This window comes from Amphiprion ocellaris, chromosome 1 (genome assembly GCF_022539595.1).
Source record: "Amphiprion ocellaris isolate individual 3 ecotype Okinawa chromosome 1, ASM2253959v1, whole genome shotgun sequence".
NCBI classification, from domain to species: Eukaryota; Metazoa; Chordata; class Actinopteri; family Pomacentridae; genus Amphiprion; species Amphiprion ocellaris.
In genome coordinates this window covers 17807579-17824201 of record NC_072766.1, presented here as the reverse complement: position 1 = coordinate 17824201, position 16623 = coordinate 17807579, and the positions used below count along the sequence as shown (strand labels likewise).

General features: G+C 39.2%; 2 protein-coding genes across 9 annotated transcripts in view; both read right to left on the bottom strand.

The window, feature by feature from the left end:
• Positions 1-94: 94 nt before the first annotated feature.
• LOC111562689 (membrane-spanning 4-domains subfamily A member 4D-like) lies at positions 95-3941 on the bottom strand. Of its 2 annotated transcripts, none has more exons than XM_035944009.2 (7): positions 3708-3941; positions 2681-2803; positions 2377-2496; positions 2065-2121; positions 1554-1712; positions 1069-1182; positions 95-937 (listed from the first exon to the last, which is right to left on the bottom strand). In XM_035944009.2, the coding sequence occupies exons 2-7, from the start codon at positions 2801-2803 to the stop codon at positions 887-889; spliced, it is 624 nt and encodes a 207-aa protein (XP_035799902.1). In that variant the 5' UTR covers positions 3708-3941; the 3' UTR covers positions 95-886. The 2 variants fall into 2 exon arrangements, with proteins under 2 accessions (XP_035799902.1, XP_035799903.1); XM_035944010.2 differs by lacking the exon at positions 3708-3941 and adding an exon at positions 3533-3675.
• A 2589-nt stretch (positions 3942-6530) lies between these two features.
• The window catches only part of lpin1a (lipin 1a), a 28761-nt gene continuing 18668 nt past the window's right edge, over positions 6531-16623 (bottom strand). For 6 of the 7 annotated variants that reach the window (XM_055012240.1, XM_035944004.2, XM_035944007.2 and 3 more), the window contains 16 exons: positions 16381-16618; positions 15941-16096; positions 15750-15843; positions 15031-15230; positions 14612-14705; positions 14091-14160; positions 13193-13279; positions 12648-12740; positions 12447-12511; positions 12194-12335; positions 11523-11671; positions 11244-11330; positions 10990-11142; positions 10598-10712; positions 10314-10417; positions 6531-9303 (listed from right to left, as the gene is read on the bottom strand). In XM_055012240.1, the coding sequence (XP_054868215.1) occupies positions 9129-9303; positions 10314-10417; positions 10598-10712; positions 10990-11142; positions 11244-11330; positions 11523-11671; positions 12194-12335; positions 12447-12511; positions 12648-12740; positions 13193-13279; positions 14091-14160; positions 14612-14705; positions 15031-15230; positions 15750-15843; positions 15941-16096; positions 16381-16618 (2022 nt within the window). In that variant the 3' untranslated portion in view covers positions 6531-9128. The remainder of the gene's footprint in view (positions 9304-10313; positions 10418-10597; positions 10713-10989; positions 11143-11243; positions 11331-11522; positions 11672-12193; positions 12336-12446; positions 12512-12647; positions 12741-13192; positions 13280-14090; positions 14161-14611; positions 14706-15030; positions 15231-15749; positions 15844-15940; positions 16097-16380; positions 16619-16623) is intronic. The other variant, XM_035944006.2, reaches the window with a different exon arrangement.

Here is a 16623-nt window from a genome sequence, read left to right as displayed (position 1 = left end):
ACTTGCACAACGGTGGATCTTAAAGGGTTAATAAATTCTTTTACTATTATGAGGTGTCATGTCTGCAGTCATGAAAATGAAGACTATTAACAGATAATAATTTAAGATTTTAATACTAATACACTAATACTAATACAACAGTACTGTAAGTTGTTCTTCATTGAATTCATCTCCAGGTGCTCTGTACTGTTTGTCCTAAAGGTAAGTGGTCAAACATTTATCTTCACTAACATTAGTCTGCAGGACCAATTTTGAATATACTATTTGAATTGCTAAAAATAGAAAAATGAGGTCAGTGATTGAGAGTTGTGGAAACAAGCTGGTCAAACAGTGATTTGGTTTGGTCCTCGGCATGAATTAGAGCTGAGAGTAAACACCAGCAAGACAGATTTCAGCTCCTGTGATATTCTCATCATGGCTTATGGCTGATGCGTCATCTATATGAGTTAGTAAATGATCTATCAAGTATTTATACAGCTATTAGTAGTAACCTATAAACCACTGGTACAAGGTTCCTATTACATTCTGATTTATATGACATAATAAACATAACGGAGCATCAGGTCAGCCAGTGCCAGACTGCAGCACTAGTGGCAGTTAGCTGTCTGTGTTGTGCGGAAAGTTCGATGTAATCGTTCTATTGATTCTGGTGGCAAATGTCAAAGGAGGTAAGTATGGTGTTCACATGGTGGAGGAAGTAGAAATCACACAATCACCAAAAGAGAAAATGTATCATATATACACATTAGTCTATTGGATTGTACACAATGATAAAACTAGTGAGAAGTAGTTAATATTTGTGGTACAAAGAGAGACAGTTTTGTGTCTTTGTATACGTCGTGTTCCTTCTCTCTGCCAAATTTGACACACTTCAGTCCTAATGTGCTCATTGGTTAGCCTGTGTTTCAGTCGAAGAGGCAGTCATCACCACGATGGCCTAAAGAGAGGACAAAGAATGCTTAACATAACTGGTACTTCATTTAACAACTTTTTCAAGCTTTGCAAATATTTTGAGAAAGCCTCTTAGTAGGACATGCACAGCTCTCAGCACTGTCTGTGTGTTTTTACCTGGCTTTTTGTGGAACGCAGGGCAGCTCCAGCCAGAGCTGACATTACAATGAAAATAATTGCACCAACCAAACAGTAGACCACAAGGATTGCTTCAAAAGACACTCCCATGGCCTGAATAAATGCAAACAGCAGACACATGCCCTCAATAACATGACACAATGTTTGATATTCAATACATAAATATAGTCAAATATTAAATCATATTAATTGCTCCAGGCAAAATGTATCAAATTACAACATTATTCAATAAATCAAGACTTTTTCTTTTCAGTTCATTTTTTATATTAAATTCCAAATCTTATTTTTCACTAAATGATTTTTTGCATTGCAAGATCAACAAATTGCATGCTGTTTGCATACATTGTTTATTATTATATTACTTCAATAAATACACAAAGAAATAAAGCTTGCATATGTATTTAAAGTTATTACAGATGGCATCACTAACAAGAAATAAGAAAAGATAGTAAAAGAATAATCACCTCATAGTATGCTGACCACACTGATTCAGACACTGTGAAGTTTTCGTCCACAGAGTAGCTCTTGTGGTAGTGGTAGTGTCCTAAGTCAGGCAGAGTGTGCAGGAGTGTCCAAGCTGTTGCCAGTATGGATACAATACTCAGAGCTAAAGATATGGTTACCTGCATGAGGGATGACGGAGAAACAGACAGAGACTTATAAATGTCAGTCAAACTTTATACAGTATATTAACACTGAACGTTCAGCACATAAATCAGTGAACCTGCATTAAATGAGCTAATAAAACACCTAAATGAATAGGAAACTCTTAGTTGATGCAATTTTAAGAGCCTTTAATTGGGTGATTTAACATTTAGTGCAAAAAACATGTTGGCACAAATTATCATTTTGATTATTTTGACTAAAACATGTGTGGAGGGGAGGTTTAACAAACTGTCTTATCTGCAGGCCCTCAGTCTCCTAAATAGGTGGTTCTTGGAAAGCATTGCTTGAAAGTATCGTAATTGAACTTACTGTTTTCTTGGTGGGGTTGTGCTCTGTGATAATATACAGAATCCCACATATGATGAACTACAAGAGGAAGAGGAGAAAAGCTGTTTACATATGCATTCCTCACATGTTTCAGGTTCCCACACAACTGCATTAGATGGTATTCTATACACAGGATGGAAAAAACTCAGCCTTCTGTTCTCACTTAGCTGAAGTGAGTTCAAATTACTACCAGCCTCAACATTACTCTGTATGAACTTTGATGAGTTAGTGGTTCCCAAACTGACTGTTTTGAAAATGTCTGACTTCATGAATGGCCCTTGTTCAGCTACTAACCAATACTCCCATCAAGAAGCTCGGTGGGATGGATGTCCATATGTAATGCTGCACGGGGTGGTCTACCATCAATGCAACGGTACTAACGAAGAAGGACGTTCCCAAGACCAGCAAAACGGTCTAGAGGAAAATCAAAAGTAATTTCAAGCACAACCTCAAAAGCTCAGTTTTATTATGTGTGAAAATATAAACATTACTAGCAACTCCAAGTTGTTCTTAAATGAGTGAAGATACTGCTATGCACCAAAACAAAGAGGCATTTAATAAATATTCATTCGTGCATGGGAGTGTGTGTTTGTCTCACGCCAATAATCTTGGGCTGCCCCTTAATGAAGCGGTGCAAAGGTTTGCTGCCTCCCACTGTGGTGCCTTGAACACTTCCATCGCTCCCACCCGGTCCACTCGCAAAGACGAGCTCAGCAGACATCTGATGGACAGAAATGGACATAAATACACTGGTGCAACAACGTACTGAAAGGTGTTACATTAGGTCTGGTTCACATCCTTATACTGAGTTGATCTGGGTTTACATTCTGTTGCTGTTTTCCACTGGGTGCTGTCACTGGGTTCAAAGCACTGTACTTGCATCTTTATGAAGACGCACTCACACCTCATTCCATCTGGTTTTCTATCACAGCTGTGTTTTTAACATCCTTTATGTTTAGGCAGTGATTAAGTGCAATAAATCCAAACAATTTCCAAGAATCAACAGGCAAAATGTGTGTTTATTTGTCTATTTGGAACATTAAGTGCAGTCATTTACTTAATGAGATTAGCTTGTTCGGTTTGGAAACAGTTTTTTAGTGTATTGCTGTTGTTGTTGTTTGTATTTGCACAGTAATTTCATTAAGAACATATACAAAGTGATACTGACTTGTTTATACATTTACCTCTATGCCTACACAGCTGAAGTAAACTTGATCTCCAATAAAGAACTGACAGCATATCAGAGGCTCATGGGATTTGTTGTTTTACCAAAATACAGCAGTAAACACGCATTTATGTCAGGATATAAACAAATATCCCACCGACATGTGTAGGCTCGTTTAACAGACTGAGGTACAGATGCTAGTGCTAGCTGCTCGGTCTGTGAACAAGCTAACACGATGAACAAACCCCTGACTTCAAGCTAAACATTCCTGACAGAACGCCAAACCTTTGTCTTAAAGGAGAACTGTGTCCGCCGAAGCAGCAAACTTTAAAAAAAGTCTGAAGCAACACGAACGAACTCGAGCTGAACATCTACGACTGTCATCGTGAATTAGACGAGAGTTACAGTGTCAAGTTGTAATAAACAGGAGAGACGTCGTAAAAGCAAAACAAAGCCAGACCTTGTGCAGTTGTGTGGTCGGAGCCGTAAGTCAGAGTTGTACAGCTTGTCTCACATCAGATTCACATCTGGAGCAGCTCCACTGATGGGCGGTCCGTGGACGATCTGCTCATTCTGAACACCTCATCTGCCTGTTGCCACTGGTCACTATCATGGTGTTGTTGTTTTTTGTTTTGTTTTTTGGAAACCTTAAGTGGTTGAAAAATTAATCTAACGCAGTGTTTCTCAAATAGTGGGGCGCGCCCCCCTGGGGGGGGCGCAGAGGCATGTCAGGGGGGGCGCGGGCGACTGGGAGGAAAAGGTCCTTCAACACGGAACTAATTAGCTGAACTATTGTTTTAACGTCGGCCTGTTTTTCGCGACGTACAATACTGAAATTGTGCTGGCCCATAGACTGTATATGCCATAGATATAAAAAAAAATATTAATAACAATGATCTTCTGTATATATCTATGGTATATGCACTGGCCGTTCAGACTCCGAAGTACAGACTCCTGAGAACGGGAGAACGTATCGTTAATGTGCAGTCGGAACACCAGCGTACTCGATCACGTCACATACTCGGCTCATCTCCTCCGATTGTTTTTACCAGCAATGTCAAACATACGGCCTGTGGGCCCACCAGACGGTCCATTTCGGCCCGCGGGCCGACTTTACAAATGATAAAAATTACAACATTAACTGTAAATTGTAAATCTGTAAAACTGTAAATTTAAAATAATTTCTAGAACTTGACAAGTTGTTCTGATCATGAAGTGAAATACTAGATTTTTCAGTTCCAGATAGCTGTGACTGAATGTTTTGTGTTTTTGTAGATAAACTGTTATCTGGCAGTTACAATGCATGTGTAAATGATGAACTGAGGCATAATAGGCTACTGTTGAAATTGAACTTGTTTTCCTTAAGAAATTTCAGGTTCATAATATTTTGTAAAAAGATAGTTCATTAAATGTGAACATTTTCAGAATGTACTTTTTTTGAACTAAAACAAAGGGGAAAGTTGGAGTTGTGGTTATTTATAGGTTATTATGCTGTGATTTTACTGGTGGGGCCCACTGGAGATCAGATTGGGGTTTATGTGGTCCCTGGACTAAAATGAGTTTGACACCCCTGATCTTTACTGTGAAAAACAACAAAATGGAATCAGATAAAATAGCACAGCCCTGCATATTCATGTTTTCACAGATTTTTTTTTAATATATATATATATATATATATATATATATATATATATATATATATATATATATATATATATATATATATATATATATATATATATACGCACAAAGTTATTGGGGGGGCACGAAAGTTTTTTGTCCTCCGAAGGGGGGCCCGACAGAAAAAATTTGAGAACCACTGATCTAATGCAAAGCAAAACTGCAGTTCCTCAAATGGCCACCCGACAATGGCTCCCAAAGCAGTCATTCTCTATAGACTCAGTTTTACTGCAGAAATAAACATGTTTACAGCCTGGTACAAAAAAAGTTGTATTCTTTACAGCTAATTTCCCTGTTTATCAGAACTGTAGGGGTATGAAGTTTTATATTACCCTCCAATATAAATTGTATCAAGGTTTAAAGTGCTGCATAATTAAGGGCGTTTGCAGCTTAGAGTGATACACGTGGGCCATAACAGGACAGTCTAGGCCGAGAAGTGTTTGAATTGCCTGCCTCAACTCTACTCCATCGCTTTGCTCATTTGTGGATTTGCCTGGAGTCTGGAGGAAGTAGCCGCAACACTGAGTTTCTGAACTGCTCTTGAGGAGATTATGAATAGCATTATCTTTTCACATAGAGTTTTCTGTGCCAGCTTCAGCCTTTCATTAATGTTGTAAACACGGATACCCACTTTGACATGAGGGGTCGGTGGCACGTTTTGGGCCACTATGTAACTTGTGTAGTGAGCGTATAGAGCCTCCCAGCATACTGTTATCTACTGTAGTAGACGTCAGATAGACCTGGTGTGTATACCTACAGACAACAGGATATATGGCCGAACTGTTTTTGTTTTTGGAAAAGTTAAATTACAGGAGATTTACAGGAAAGATATCTAAATGGAAGGACACCAGGAACAACGGGTAAAATATAGGGGAATCCCAGGAAAAGTTGGTACGTGTGTCTGCACATTTAGGTCGTTTGAGTTCGTTCAGTTCACCAGTTTGTAGTCAGTCTTTGCAGTTCTTTCACTTTTTCCAAATTAACCGAAGATCTTCGTCACTTAAATGCTAGCATGTGTCATCCTGGGGGAGTGTGCTCAAAGGACTGATGCTTCCCTTAACAGTCTGAAATGATCCACTCCTAAAAGAGAGACAAACTTTCCTTCATGCAAGACAAGCCTACAGAGGAGAGGAGGAGGGATAAAGTGTGCGTGTGCGTGTGCGTGTGCGTGTGTGTGTGTGTGTGTGTGTGTGTGTGTGCTCGCGCATGCACACGTGTGTGGGTTTACAAGGGGGCTGGGCTGAAATTGAGAAGTATAAAGAATGTGATGAAATAGTTTGAGAGGAAGGGAAGCAAAGACCTTCTGAAAGCGACACAGCTGTGTGCTTTGGGTTTGCTCCACCCAGGGGAGATGGAGGGATGGAGGGGTTGGGCAACAAGAGCAGAAAGTGTATACATTTACTTTTGTGAATGATGAACTTGTAGACCTCAGACAGTTGAAGAAAACCAGACACAAATTTTGAAAAAGTGTTCTGAGGATCGTACTTAGTGTTAATTCTGTCCAGAAAAGCTCTTTCAGAAGTGAAAGGCAGAAAAAAACAAATAAACAACAAAAACTTCCAAGCATTCCATTTCCAGAGTTAAAAATGAGCGTAACACAAGATAGAAATTACCTTTGAGTTTATTGAAAAATGAGTCCATTGTACAGATTGAACTACATTGTTAACAATAGCTTGCACTGCACACTGCTGCTTAGTGCCCAAATCAGAAGTTTTACATGGGAGACAGCAAACTGGATAAACATCCATGTCAACACATGAGACAGACTGAAAACTAGTCAAGAGTTTTAATAAATCTTTCACAGAAAGAATTAGGCGATAATCATCAAAAGATGATTTACTCAAAATTTTGGAAGTAAAATTATAGCGATGACACATGGAAACACAGATGATTTCTTTTTTGTTGTACTTCCCTAAAAGATCATGTGACAAGACAGTGATCATTACATCCACGTAAATATGCATCTTAACATTACAACGGCATGCGTCCTTTATGTCTTTTTTTCTGTACATGAATTACATTTAGTTTTCCCCAAAGGCATGTGAACATCAACATTTTTAGATTCAGTTCAAGGTCTGATTAGTTTAGTCAATCACAGTACAGCATCAGACACTGAGCATCTATCTTATGTACAAACAGTATATAGCAGTATAACAGGTTCAGTCACAATCAGTCAGAGGGTGTGTTAACTGCATTCTAGCATGTTTTCAATACAGGACACATTATTAAAATAAGGAACAAATATGGTTGTTGAATGCAAACTAAAACTGAGATTAATTCATTTATTTGCTGTTGCCGTTCTGTATGATGCAAACATAATATATTTGAAATTAAGTTATGCCCACATCAAACTAGGGGCACCAAATGAAGCAAAATGACAAATTTAACACTTGACATTAAAAGAAAAAACAGGCAATTAACCCATTTACTGGATTTCATAAATACTGCGCGTTGATCTTTTGCTTCAGTGGTTACATGGTGAGAACGCCGCCTCGCAGTGCAACACGAGGCAGACGGTTTTTAACAAAGGAGGATTTACAGTAAAGCATAAAACGGCTGCAAGAACATTTGAAAGAGCACCAGTAAGAAGGTATTTTAGACAATTTAAGAGAAACTCACGTAATGTGGTCACAAAAAGTCATAATTTACAGTGGTTTCCCCCAATTTAAGTTACACAAATAAACACACAGGCTTCTATCTTGCATACATGCGGTTCAGTAGATGTTATCTGATCAGTGGAAGAAAACACAAACATCTGACAACAGATGGGAAAAAATATGTACAAACTACAAAAAAATAGATGTTTCTGATGAGAAATTCTTGCATCCGAATACTTCTCCACTACAGGACAGATTAGTGCTATACATATACTGATCTGTGCAGTAACATCATTACAAAACTGAAAATTTTACTCCTACATGAGTTTGTAAAATAGTTGCATTGATGAGCATTAGTCGTTAGAATAGAGTGAGTGAGTGATTTATACATATATATTACATTCTAGCATCATTGCTGGAGTTCCTTTACTAGTACATGTAAAAACACAGAGAGAAATAACACAGACTGAAGTTAATTGCATTGTGCTGCATTTTTCTTGAATATACATAGTTGCTGAACACTGTAAAATGTGCCATGGCCACATGTTTCACAGTAACACGGTCAACAGACCACACACATTTAGCTGTACCTGCAAAGGAGTTTGGCACAGAAGATGTCTGCATACACTATCTGTGCTATTTTTGCATGCTCTGGATGGTTCCACTGTAATGTAATGTGGGGTTTCTGGTGCAAAACGCCCATTTTGCTTGAGGTCAGAAGAGATTACCAGCCACACACGTGGATCAGTACAAGCAAGATTCTAAATCTCTGCTTACTAACTGGTGAATATTCTGCTGTGCGATGAATAAAGAAAGAGAATATTCTTTCCGAAATGAGGTTAAAAAATGAATTCTATACTAACAGTTTAACAATTATTTCGTTAATCACATGCACAATGATTTTCTATCAGCCAGTCTAAGTGAGAACTGATGTTGGCTGAAGGAGAGAACGGTGACCAGTTGAAGGAATCTCTCAGAGAGCTAAAGGGATATTAGGTTCTGTAGTGCTGTGCATTGTTTATGGAATGCCTTTATAAGTTTCACTTATGTGTATGTGTTTGTGAGTCAGTGCACTTGCAAATGTGTGATATGTGAGGCTTTAACCCTGTTGGCTTCACTCCCAAAGAGCTGTTTTAAATTCATCAGGAATTTGATGACCTTATTCTGTAAAATTCCTTTTTTTTTTTTTACATTCTTTTTAAAACAACAGTCTTATATGTATATGGACCCTAAGAGGTCCTATTTTTTCTCATTAGTGCTCTCTTTTCATCTTAGTTTCTAGAACTGCTTTTCTTCTCACTGCTGAATGATGCACAGTGATCTGTTCATGTGGGATATTACAAACAGTCATCTACTGCGAATCAGTAGTTGCAATTATTTATATTAAGTATCGTGTTTGAGTTAAGAAGCTGCTCTCATTTACCATGTTAGGAAAAGCTCCACGGATGTTTCCCACACGGTTTTCGATTCTAAAATCTTCAAGATCTACACTCTAGCTGGGCTGCCGGTTTTATGATGCATCATAAATCCACTGACCACAGTGTCACGCCTGACTGTGATGTGGAGGAAGCAGCGGCCTCCATCGTTGATCTGATGGAGTTTCCTCAGCTCGTCTCAATAGGCTGTGGTTCCTCTTCTTCTTCCTGACTGGTGCCATCAGGAAGCTGTTTGCTCCAGTAGTTGCACTGGTTAAAAGTGTCAGAACGGTGGAAGTCTGCCTCCTCGTCTTGAACCAGGACTGGGAAGACGTGGTCGACCATGTCACACAGGTGCCCATAGCTGAGAAAGAGACAGATTCTTGCAATTTTCGTTGTGCAAAGAGAGAATTTAGACATTCAGGGTGCTCTCCCAATCAGGACTCTGAATCATTCTCAAGTATGTTTCAGCTTAAAGTATATTTGGTCATGTTGTTTACTGTACTTGGACTGCATTCTCATCTGGATATTGGGGAAAACACTTCTGCTAGTTTGCATTTCTTTAAATCACCACAATCATTTTGGGTGATGCTAAACCCAGGACCCAGCAACGGCGCTTCCGCAAAATAGCATCACCTGCTGGCCAACTGAGGAGTTGCGAGGGGGGACAATCATACCAACGCTACTGATTACTCTGCGAAGGAATGAGGTGGAGTTATGTAACGATCGCCATTGGTTTGTCCGTCTGTTAGCAATTTTACTCAAAAATGGATTAACGGATTTGGATGAAATTTTCAGGAAAGGTCAGAAATGACACATGGACCATTCGTTAAGGATTTCCATATCACTGCGAGATAGCGGCACGGCATCACTGTAACTATGACAACAAGTGAACACTACATCAGCTGCCTGCTGACAATAGCATGATTGCAATCCTACTACAAATCGCCTGCTGCGGACTTATCAGGACTTATCCATCAGAAATGATACAAGGAACAACTGATTAAATTGTGGGGGTGTTCCCAAGTCCCATCAGTTTCCGCTGCCTGCTACATATTTAGGTCACGCAATTTGGTATCCATACATAACATACACATGCAAAATACATGCTTGTGCTCAACGCAAGGTCATTTTGTTTGTGGGTACGGCTATATTAAATGGCCACATTCTATGTTGCTGTGATTTCTGATCATCAATAACTTATAAACAGATGCTGCATTTCTGACAATGCCATATGGGGTAATAAACAGCCTTGGCGGAGTACTGTGCTCTGTAAGTGCTTTTCTTATTAAGAATGTGAAAGCACCTTTGAACATCAGTGTACAGTCAGGTTACATTAATGAAAATCAAGAAGGAACAGAGACTATAGCTTACGAGGAGATATTGGTTTTGGCGTGCTCCTGGATCAGCTCTCCTTTGGGATTAACGGTGAAAATCCTGTTCAGAGGAACTCCCACCTCCTTATAGGAATACACATCCTGAAAACACACACACACACACACACACACACACACACACACACACACACACACACACACACACACACACACACACACACACACACACACACACACACACACACAATCAGCTTCCAAAAAATGAGTCATGAATCCATTACAAGTGTTCTTCAATCTGCCTGCATGTGTTTGTATTCTTACCGTGGCTCTGTTGCCAAAAGCAGCATAGAATGGCTCAGTGTTTGGGTAGAAAAGGTGCTTGATGTCTGTAAGACACTCGATCTTAAACTTCTCTGGTTTCTTCTCAATCACCTCCCTGCACAACACAAAATATTGAACACGTTTTATAGATTTATTTTTTGCTTTTTACCCCCACCCTAACTGTACATTTGTATCCATTTAACAGGATTTTGAAAGGATGCAGCTAAGTGATGTTCACTGAACTGTAATGTCAAATTTTTCATACTCTTTTTTAACAAAATCCTCATGTCTTCCTATTGATGTATGACCTACTGCTAAATATGTTGACATTTATTTATATGACTTTAAGGCCATTTAAACTCTCCTTTTCGTACAGATGGTGTATGTCTGACCTGTGCAGGGCAGAAAAAAGGCTACTGGGGCTGAGCAGCACCGGGCCCATTGGCAGCATAGTTCCCCTCTCATTGACCCAGTGCAGGTAGCCTCGCGTCATATCAGCCATGCCAATGGCTCTTGCTGAGCAGTACATGAATTTATATCCATTCCTGTGACAGAGAGATAGATTGTACTTAGCCACAGTACATTTAATTTAAGTTAAAATAAAATAAGCAATGAACTAAACATGTAAGTGTAAGCCAGCACTCACAGGCTAACTTTGTGGTAGAGTCGTGCTATACCCTGATGGGTCCAGTCTTTACCCAGCGTGGGCAGAATGTGACCCAGAGTGTCGGACCTAAAGTGTAACACAAGAAAGGGAACATCACCCAGTCAATGCAGATGTCCTTTACAGCTAATTTCACACATGCATGGCCTTTAACACATACATGGAAGAGACACCATAATCTGTGTAAAGCCTGGCACCTGCTGGTGATCAGCTGGTACTGAACATGCCAGCTGCTACAGGTGCTAACTTGCTGTTTCTTACCTTGTGATGGTTCCATCTATATCAGAAATGATTATCTTGTCATCCCAGCTCCAAAGATAGATTGTGCCGTGGCAGCGACAGGTGCCTTGATACTGAGTGGTCACGCTGAACACCACATCATTAGGACCCTCCTTCAGCTGCAGGCTGGCCTGTAAAGCACACACATGGACACAGTTTGCACAAAGGCAAGAACACACACACACAGAAGGAGAGGAGGAACATTAATGTGTGTTCTTGAAGATGTTTTTTCAGGGTTAGATACTCCAGAAGAGAAATATGTGTAATAAAACAATATTATACAAGGTTTTTCTCACACTAATGGAGAGAAATGTAGTCCTTCATTTCAGTTCACTTTAAAATGGTCATAATTTAAAGATACAGAAACTATCGTTGATTTCAGTGTCTGATTTTGCTGTACTACATGATTTTATCACTAAAGCCATGTGTTTCCATTCATGGTAAATATTTCAAAATATACATTAAATAGCATCTCTGCTTATAGACAGCTCAAGTGAAGACAATTTATTCATGTTTGTCATGTAAGCAGAGATTTTACTTTTTCCACATTCTTGTTTAATCATTGTGAACCAAGAGTGCAATAAATAATAATTCTCTGCAAAGCTTTAAATCTGACATGAACTAACTTGTGCCTGTAGGAATGAATACTGTACCAGCTGCTCTGAGGTGAGTCGAAGAGTCTTCTTATAACAAATACTGCCAGAAATCTGGTCGAGGGGCTCTGACTGACAAGATCCTGACACCTGATTGGACGACCTGTGGTCCTCATCACTAGAGGATGATTCATCCTTCAACCTGAAAAATCCAAGACAGCAAGTTTGGTAGAAGAAATAACCCACCGACAATGTGAGTCAAAAAAAAAAAGATGGAACAAGTCAAAAACAGGTGTTGTGTGTCTGATGTCACCTGTTTACTGAGGCCATAGTGAGTGAACTCTCTCCTCGGTCTCCTGCTGAATCTGTCACTGATTCCTGCAGTGTGAAAAGGTCAAAGGTCAAAACTGGTTCAATTGACTGAACCTTGTTGATGTTGACTCCAAGCTTTTCCCCTCCTCTTACATTCTGTACTCTCAAATCTCACCAACACCGTGTCTATCTGCGTACTTACAGACTTGGAATCACTGTTCTTGCTTCTCCATGAAAACCACCAGCGTCCTCCTTTCTTTGGCATCTTCTCCTTCATGATGTTCTCCACTGAGGCCTGGAGACAACCGTGCACATACAACTCAAAACTGACTTAAAATGTAACTTAAAATTAACAGAAAATTAAAAAAAAAAACTCAAAACACAGAAAGCACAAAAAATCTAAAGTCAAAATAAAACATGGCAAACACCACATTTCAAATCACACTAAACTCCAACTAACTTGCCACAAAAAAGGCAGTTGGAGGTGAAAACACAATGACATGCAAACAAAACCAAAGATGCAAAGTAGCACCTAAAAAGAAGACACTTCTCAAAACTATGGCTAGAAAGCTGAAATACATGTGAAAGACAACAATACATACCAGAGGGGCAAAGAGAGGAACATACAAGATAGAAAGAGGCTGATAGATGGGTTGACAATGCTGGAAAATAAAGACAAAACCAAACAGACAGACAGACAAAGGCATGCCCAGACAAACAGTCAAACAAAGCCAGAAAACATCATACAGGCTGGGAAGGGCTGGAGCCAAACAGACCAGGGAGGCAGTATGAGAAGAGGCCAAAAGCAGAAAACACGTAACTCAAACACCAACACTTTGTAAACACAAATGTCACAAATGGATGATGGGAGAAAGAATGTATGTAAATAAAAGGGAAAAAATAAGGAGGGGGATAAAGACATGACATTATTAAAGTGTTAGGACAACAGATTGAATGCCATATTTCACTGTGGTATAAGTCTGGCAGCTTGGATACGAGTTTTCCCATGTGTGTTCAGAAATGACCAATTTGCCATATCTGACTGTGTATATAATATATAACAATGTTGTCGGCTTTGTTCACTCGATTTTAAAATCAGATATACTCCATGTTCATGAACCAAAACAGATATCGCTTTGTTTGTAAACAGTAATGATTGGGAACACACATTAGCTGATAGCACAGGATTGAGTTTTCATTGATAGAATGAGATACTGCAGCTAAATGACAACACTGAACCAAAGTGAAACATCAGATTAGGGGGAATTACTTGCAAAATGCTGGGAGTGCAGAATGCTGGGAGAAAAGTGATGCAGGGGGTTGCATAACAGTGAAACACACAAAAAAAGGTAATTTGTGTTGTGTTGAATAACCTGTGTGACAGGTCTCTAATATTTTATTTTATATAAAAGCAGCTTCATACATTTTTACAGACCAACAAAAATTCCCATTTACTGTGATGAAAAAAAGCTCCATAACATATGTGACACAATAATAAAAAACTAACAGGGTTCATTCAGTTGCATAATGCATATTTTTACTTGTCTGGCATGTTTTTCTGCTACTACTGGTTACTTAATCACAATACATACAATACTGGAAATAAATCAGAGTAAATATTTGTTTATCACTGTGGTGGTCTTACCTGCGGTAGGGGTTTCTGGTAGACCTGCATGGCCAACATGACCGGAGCTGCTGTGTTCCAGTTGTAGTACCTACAACAGATGACAGAAATCTACATACATCTGTTTTCTTCATCTACCTGCAACTGCTTACATATCTGACAGTAAAATAGGAAATATGGCTCTGCTGAAGATAACTAAAGGATTAGTTTAACATATTGGAAAACACACTTCCTTGCTGGGAGTGCAGTAATAACACTTTACTTTCAAAATGTAAAATAATCATTTTCTAGTGATTTAGCGAAGATGTACAGTGCTTTGCTTTGGAAAGTTTTTAACTTAAAACATTGTTGAAAGAGATGGAAACAGTATATGTTGCATCTGCTGGTCTGCTGCTTCTAAATGTTACTACCAACGAACACCAAATAAAAACAGTATATGTGTATGTAAATGTTTCTAAAAACAAATACTACATGGTTATCATAGTCTTTGCACTCAGTGAAAATGTGAAACTGACTTTAGTCTTAAACATAGTGGTACATACTTGTTTCCTATCTTGACCACTAGGTTTGGGTCGTCAATAAGAGATGGGTTTTCAGAGAACTGCTGGTAGGAAACTGCCCTCTCCAGGAACTGCTCTGTAGTATGAAACACACACAAGATACATAAAGAACCCACAAACTACAAAAAAAAGTATATATATATATATATATATATATATATATATATATATATATATATATATATATATATATATATATATATATATATATATATATATATATATATATGTATATATATATATCCATCATGTATCTGGATTTCTGATTTAATACATTACATGTTTGTTTTTTTTTTAAATAAAAACTACACCATAACTTTAAAGAAGTAACTGATCATTTCTTGTTTTTGTGCTTCTTATGCAACATGCACCATTCACTCCTTGCGCTTTCCTTCTCCTACCTCTTGTGATCTCCTTGTTGTCAGTGAGTCCTCCGCACAAAGAGATGGCGACATGAGGCAGGTCACCCATTTGGTCCGACAAACTGTCCACGCCGCTGTCCATCCCGCTGCTGCCCACCGACTGTGGGGACTGATTAGCGCTCCGCACACCCAGCATCATCATCTCTGAGTCCCCCTTCATGGAGCTGCTGCCTCCGTCACTGAGGAGGGAGGAACACAGATGGCTATTGAAGAAATATTCTTGTGAAAGTGTAAGTCTTTTTGATAATGTTGAGGACCTACAAACAATGGCCTGAGCTGTACTTTTTTGTAACTTTACTCTCTTGTAATACCTAAAGAGTAGGCTTTTATTTGGTCAAGCAGCAATATTGTTCTTCATCAGAAAATCACATCCACTACTGCAATAATTTAACTGTAATGATTTATTACTGTACATATTTACAATAAGGCAGTGAACCTAACACATAACATTTATTATTAAAACACTAAATCAGTCAGTATTTCTGCTAAACACAGCACAAAAAGGGAAACCATAATCTGTGTAAAGCCTGATTATTCCATTCATCTCTATTAATCACTGCTGAGGACCTTTGGTTTGGCCACCAGATGGTGAATTACACCACATGAACACCTTCTATGCAGTAGATGTGTGTATTCAGGGTGGAATCAGAAGGCCTGTGCATACATGCTCATGTACATGTAGATGTTTGTTACCATACCTTTTGGGGAAGTAGAGAGCAGCTACTTCAGGCTCCAGCTCTGTAATATCATCCAGGTAAATGCCGTCAGCACCCAGGTGTTGGCTTCTCTTTTCTAGAAGGGAGAATGTCAAAGTTCATCATGAAGAGTTAAAGATAATTTGAGTTCAAGAAAACCTTTGAACTGTTTATATACAAAGCTGTCACAGTACCTTTCCTCTTGGATGGTGAATCGGTTCTTCTGATGGGACTCCCTCTGTTCCTGCCCTCAGCCTCCAGATGATCCGGGAGAATTCTCACAGACATTGAAGATGCTGTTAAACCCTCCATCTCTGCGCTCAAGGGCCCAACACTTTCCATCTCTCTCACTATGGATCAAAAAACAGTTGAAAATGAACGAATGGATAAAAACTAACTCGTCAACAACATGAATTTCCACAAAGCTGCCACCGGAGGTCCCCCATTGTCAAATTCTGCAAGTGTTGAAGAAGAGTGGGGGAAATATATGAGCTGTTTACAACCTGTAAACAGTTTCCACTGTAGCTCAGAGGGAATTACACTTAAATGATGGTGAATTTATGTAGTTTTTATTCAAAACATTGGTTTTCACTGTCTTTTATGCCACTATAGAGATTATGTTCCCTATAACTACCTTGTTGTCCTCCAGACCTGTCTCCAGCCTTAACAGTCAGTCCAACCCTGCCTCCACTTCTGTTCTCCACAGCATCCCTGTCCCCACTGTGAACAGTGGTCTCCTTGGACTCGGGGGTGTATAGAACGAGGGAGGATGGTCCAGTGTCACTGATGGCTCTGAAGTGAGTGCTTTCAGACACAGGGATGGAGACTGATGTTGCAGAATCCTGCTTCTGGTGTGAGATCAGGAAAGACGGCTGCA

What these genes read in the sequence shown, in the direction of transcription:
- LOC111562689 (XM_035944009.2), bottom strand. Translation starts at nt 2,803, where the DNA reads ATGTCTGCTGAGCTCGTCTTTGCGAGTGGACCGGGTGGGAGCGATGGA. An exon ending in ACAACCCCACCAAGAAAACA is followed by an intron (nt 1,713 to 2,064) that starts GTAAGTTCAATT and finishes TCCCTCATGCAG; the next exon opens with GTAACCATATCTTTAGCTCT. An exon ending in TGCGTTCCACAAAAAGCCAG is followed by an intron (nt 938 to 1,068) that starts GTAAAAACACAC and finishes TCCTCTCTTTAG; the next exon opens with GCCATCGTGGTGATGACTGC.